This window comes from Sorex fumeus, unplaced genomic scaffold, assembly GCF_029834395.1.
Source record: "Sorex fumeus unplaced genomic scaffold, SorFum_2.1 ptg000008l, whole genome shotgun sequence".
NCBI classification, from domain to species: domain Eukaryota; kingdom Metazoa; phylum Chordata; class Mammalia; order Eulipotyphla; family Soricidae; genus Sorex; species Sorex fumeus.
In genome coordinates, this window is record NW_026606065.1 from 29,735,057 (window position 1) to 29,740,455 (window position 5,399).

General features: G+C 65.1%; 1 protein-coding gene across 2 annotated transcripts; it reads right to left on the bottom strand.

Moving 5' to 3' along the window:
• Nucleotides 1–518: 518 nt before the first annotated feature.
• On the bottom strand, nucleotides 519–4,396 carry ZIC2 (Zic family member 2). Of its 2 annotated transcripts, none has more exons than XM_056109734.1 (3): nucleotides 3,014–4,395; nucleotides 1,028–1,191; nucleotides 519–881 (listed from the first exon to the last, which is right to left on the bottom strand). In XM_056109734.1, exons 1-3 carry the CDS (start codon nucleotides 4,083–4,085, stop codon nucleotides 534–536), a joined length of 1,584 nt encoding a protein of 527 aa, XP_055965709.1. In that variant the 5' UTR covers nucleotides 4,086–4,395; the 3' UTR covers nucleotides 519–533. The 2 variants fall into 2 exon arrangements, with proteins under 2 accessions (XP_055965709.1, XP_055965710.1); XM_056109735.1 differs by having other exon boundaries at nucleotides 739–918; nucleotides 3,014–4,396.
• Between the last annotated feature and the right edge of the window lie 1,003 nt (nucleotides 4,397–5,399).

Below are 5,399 nucleotides of genomic sequence, written 5' to 3' on the forward strand. Positions count from 1 at the left end.
TAAAGAGAAACCGACTCAACTAAAAAAGAGAAAAAGAAAAAGCCCATCACTTGGGGGAGAGGGAGGCAGAGGGACCCGGAGACTTACACAAGGACAAACTTCTCTACACCGAGAACGTCGAGAGGGAGGGAAGGGATGTTATGTACAGTTTGTCATCAGACTGGGAAGGCAGGCGGTGGGAAGGAAGGCGGGGAAGGGGCCGAGGTGAGGAGGTGGGGGGGGGGGGGGAGGGCTGGTGCGTTTTTTTTTTTTTTTGCAGTTTTTCTTAAAATTTCCTAGCTTATATTTTCAGCTTCAAAGGCTCCGGAAGGGATATTTTTTGTGTTTCATGCTTAGATTATTTTTTAAAAAAACAAAGAAAAAAGAAGAAAAGAAACTTTAAAAATCCTTTCTGCTGGTAAAGTCGATTTCATCTTCGTAAGAATCAGAATTTTCGCGGCGCGAGCCCGCCTGGCGCGCGGGGCGGGCAGGAGGCGGGGGCGGCGCGGGAGAGCGGGACCCCCCCTTCCCGCGGGGCCCCTCACACGTACCATTCATTGAAGTTGGAGGAGAGGCCGCTGTGGCCCCCGGCCGTGCCGCTGCCCCCGCCGGAGCCTCCGCCGCCCCCGCCGCCCGCCCCGCCGCTGCCGCCCCCCGCCGGAGCCCGCCCCGGAGCCGCCGCCCGCCCCGCCGCTGCCCGCGCCGCCGCCGCCCCGGTGCACGGCCGACACCGCCGCGGCCGCCGCCGCCGCTGCAGCCGCCGCCGCCGCCGCGGCCGGGGACAGGTTGGAGCTGCTCTGGGGCTCGGCGCTGGGGGACACGAGCCCCGGCGGCGTGGACGATTCGTAGCCGGAGCTGGCGGCCGGGGAGGACTCGGAGCCCTGCGGGGAGGACTCATGGACCTGCGAAACAAAAGGCGCGAGGGGAGAGCAAAGGGGACTGGGTGTGAGTGCAGCTGCTGTGGGGTCGAGCCCCCCAGGAGACGCCGCCTCCACCCCTCTCCCCGCGGGGCCCCCGCCGCCCCCCCGGCCCGGCCTCCCGGGGGTACCTTCATGTGCTTGCGCAGCGAGCTGGGGTGCGTATAGGACTTGTCGCACATCTTGCACAGGTAGGGCTTGTCCGACGTGTGCACGTGCATGTGCTTCTTCCGGTCGCTGCTGTTGGCGAAGCGCCGGTCACAGCCCTCGAACTCGCACTGGAAAGGCTTCTCCCCTGTGGCCGGCAAACACAGACACTGGCCCAGTGCGCCCCAGGCGCCTCCACCCCAGCCCCCCACTCCAACCCCGCGCCTGGACGCCTGCACTGGCGGGGAGGGGGCAGGGGGCCCGGGGATAGGCGACTGACGCTAAGGGGTGTCCGACACCGGCCTAGCTAGAAGAGATGCTCGGCCTTTTCTCTCTCGGGGCGCCTGGAGTTCTGAAGGAGTTTGAAGGTAATCCCCGCGCCCAGCCTGTTCTGCTTGGATTCGTTGCTTCTCGCAAGTTGCTCTCGCTGAGGAGAAGCTGTTATTATGACAAAATATTTGGGGCATTATCCAAAGCACCCAGGCTGCGAGGCTGCTGTCGCCTTCTCTCTGGGGCCAGTAGGCAATTCCATTTGGAGTTGCTATGTGTTGTTCAGGATGGAGGAGCCTGAGCCACTGTTTTTCATCCAAAATCCGGTCAACGGAACGCATCCAAAGACTCCCCAAGTTTCCCTTGCCGCCTCTTAAAAAATAATGAGTAGAGAGAGGAAAGTCAATGCCCAGAGAAGACAGTAGCTGGTGATCGGTGATCACAAGAAACATAGACTGGGGTGGGGAGGGAGGGGGTGTGCAGGGTGCAGCGATGATGGCTTTTAGAATCTTGCTGCTTGGTTTCCTAAAGGTTCCTGCATCCTGGTGCCAGAATTCCAAATGCTTGGAGTCATTTAGAGGTGTGAGAACTCAAACATGGTTCCACTAGAAAAGGGAACCACTTAACGTTAAATTTCATTATCACCTAAATTTTTTGAAAAAGACATCCGCTCAGAGGCAGGACTTGAAGGCGAGCGTCTCATGCAAATAAATTTCTCAAATTTTAAACCTTGTTAAGAGCTCGTCTCGCACCTCCACTCCCTCCCTTCCCGGAAGAGAACAATAGGCCGCTGGCGCATCCCCACTCCAGAGTAAATATTGACGGGGGAAGTTGCTAAAACATTTGGCTTTCTTTTAGGAAATCGTCTGGCACGGTTTTGACTGGGACCTGGTCAGAGAGGGAGAATCTACGAAGGGAGGCGCAGCTCTTGCGAGAGCCTCTCCCGCCCCCCAGCTGGCCCCGCGGGGCCGCTCTGATTCTCTGGTTCTCGCCCGCCCGCAGGGTGGTTGGCACAAGTTTGGAACCGCAAACCCAAAGGCGCCCACGAGAGAATTTCACAAACTGCCTGAACCCACCTTCCCTGGGAAGGCCGGCAAACGCACCCGAGGTGTGCGAAACACACACACACACACACACACGAAAAAGAAAAGAAAGAAATGGAGAAATGCTTTGCCGATTTCATCTCATACCCAAATTCTCTGAACTGGGGAGTCGCCGTGGAGGGAAGGGAATTTAAAAAAAAAATTAGGGAAACACACACACACACACACACACACACCACTCAGAGCCAGACCCCGGGGCAGAAAAGCACATTCAGACAAGCTGGCAAAATCCTTTCAGCTAGGCTCAATTCCCGGGCAACCGGAGTTAGACAAGCCGGGTAATTTAGAGCGTTCCATTTCGAAAGGAAAATTTATCGAGGGCGGGAGGCGGGAGAGAACTGAGCACAACCCGAGTCTCTGCATCATCCAAATGCACACGTGAGGCTACGCCAAGTCATTTAAAAGCTCAGTTTCCGCGCACGGAAAAAAACCAACCCCGAAATAGTCTACGGTTCGCCAACAAAAACAAGCCGTTGTTTCTCTGGCTTACACCAACGCGTCTCCCATCCCAGGCCCGGGCTCGGCGGTGGCTCTGCGCAAGCCGGTCCCAGCCACCCTCTGCCCCGCGCTCCGCCCCGGTGCCGGGTCCCGGGTTACCTGTGTGGGTCCTTTTGTGGATCTTGAGGTTCTCGGAGCGCGCGAAGACCTTGCCGCAGCCCGGGAACGGGCAGGGGAAGGGTTTCTCGCCCGTGTGCACGCGGATGTGATTGACCAGTTTGTATTTGGCCTTGAAGGGCTTGCCCTCGCGCGGACACTCCTCCCAGAAGCAGACGTGGTTGCTCTGCTCGGGGCCGCCGACGTGCTCCACGGAGACGTGCGTGACCAGCTCGTGCATGGTGCTGAAAGTTTTGTTGCAGCTCTTCTTCGGGTTGCTCAGTTGCTCGGGGTCGATCCACTTGCAGATGAGCTCCTGCTTGATGCACTGCTGCCGCATGTAACGGAAAAAGGCACCCGGGTGGTGGTGGTGGTGGTGGTGATGGGCCGCGGCTGCTGCCATGTTCATCCCCATGTTCATATTCATGGGACCGTACTGGTTGTGGAGCTGAGCCGCCGAGTAGGGGTCGGTCCGCGGGCTGGCCACCTGGCGGTACTGCTCCGAGCGCCCGAATACCTCGCCGGGCAGCCCCAGGCGCATCTGCCCGTTGAGCACATTCTGCGATCCGTGCGGCCCGTGCTGCTCGGGGAGGCCGGGGAACAGGAGGTGGCCCTGCGCGTCCGAGTGCGCGTGGTGCAGGCCGCCAGCCCCGGGCCCGAAGAGGCCGTGCTGCCCGCCGCCTGGCGCCGAGTCCCCGAAGCCGCGACTGCGGAAAAGGAAGTCCCGGGTGGAGTTGAAGGGCGGCCCCGAGTAGGAGCCGACGTGCGCGGCGTGGGGGCCGAGCGCGGCGGCGGCAGCGGCGGCGGCGGCGGAGCCCGGGTAGGCGCCGGGGCCCTGCGACGTGAACGCCGAGCTCTGGCCGGGGGACAGCTCGTGCGCGCCCGGGTTGAGTTTGAAGGCGCCCATGTGCGCGGCGGCCGAGTCCACGAAGCCGTTCTGCGCCGCCGCCAGGCTCAGCTCTCGGTCTTGCATCTCGGCGGCCGCCGCCGCCGCCGCCGCGGCCGAGTGGTGATGGTGGCGCGCGAAGCTGCCCACCCCGATGGCCGGGAACTGCGGCCCCGCGTCCAGGAGCATGGCCAGCCCGCGTCCGCCCGCCCCGCCGGCTCCGGCGAGCCCCGCGTCCGCTCACGGCTCCCGCTCCCGCTGCTCGCCGCGCGCGGCGGCGACGACGGCCGCGGCCACCGGCCCCGAGCGCAGGCGGCGCTGGCGGTGGCGGCTGCAGCCCCGGGAGCCGCGCTCCTGCGCCCGCCGCCTCCGCCGCCTCCTGGATCTGCCTCGGGCGGCCGGGCGCGGAGCGAAGGCGCGGAGAGGAAGAGGAGGAGGAGGAGGAGGAGGAGGTGGAGGAGGAGGTGGAGGAGGAGGAGGAGGAGGTGGAGGAGGAGGAGGAGGAGGAGGAGGAGGAGGAGGAGGAGGAGGAGGAGGAGGAGGAGGAGGAGGAGGAGGAGGAGGCGGCGGCGGCAGCGGCGGAGGAGGAGGAGGCGGCGGCGCGGGAGGAGGAGGAGGAGGAGAAGAGTCCAAAGCCAGGCGGAGAACCAAAGTGTATTAAAGGAGCTGCGGCGGGGGCGGGCGGACAGGGCAGGGGCGGGCGAGCGGGAGGAGGGAGCGGGCGGGCGGTGCGGGGAACGGCGCGAAGAGGGGGGCCGACGGGGGGCGAGCGCCGCGCCGCGCCCCCACCCCTGCGCGCCCCCGAGCGCGCACGCACCCGCTCGCCGGCTCGCACGGCCCGCGGCCCCGGGGCCCGGCCGCGCCGAGCAGCGGCGCCCGCACGGTGGCAGGAGCGGCGCGGCGGGGCCCGGGCGGCGGCGCGCGGCGGCGAAGGCGGCCTCGCTGGGGCGGGCGGAGGGCGAGGAGCCGACGGGAGCCCCCCAGCTCCGCGCTCGGCCCCCCCGGCCCGGCGCGTCCGCGGCTCCACCTGCCCGCGGCGGGGACGCCGGTGGGCAGAGGCCGTGCGCCCCGTCCACCGCGCGGCCAGCACCCCGCGCGCCCGGCCGCTCCCGCCCCCGCGGCCCAGCCCGCGCCGCCCCGCGCGCGCCGGCGGCGGGTATTGTTCGGCGCCGAGGCCGCGGTGCTCAGCCTTCCTCGTCGTCGGCGCCGGGCATTGGCTGCGCCCCCGCCTAGCAAACTTCCAGCGGCGGCCGCGAATTCCCCCAGATGAAGGGAGCTACCGCCCCGCTCCCCCTTTCTTTAAGTTCTGCGGGGGAGGCGGGGAGAAGGGGGCTGTGGGAGGGGAGAAGGCAAGCGGAGGGACGGGAGGAGGGGGAGACTGGGCTGAAAAACAATAACAATAAAAAAAAAGTGATCTCCAGCTCGCTCCCTCCCTCTCGCCGTACGACGCGGGGCGCCCGGCTCGGAGCTAGCGGCCAGACCCCGGGAGAAGCGAGAGGCGTC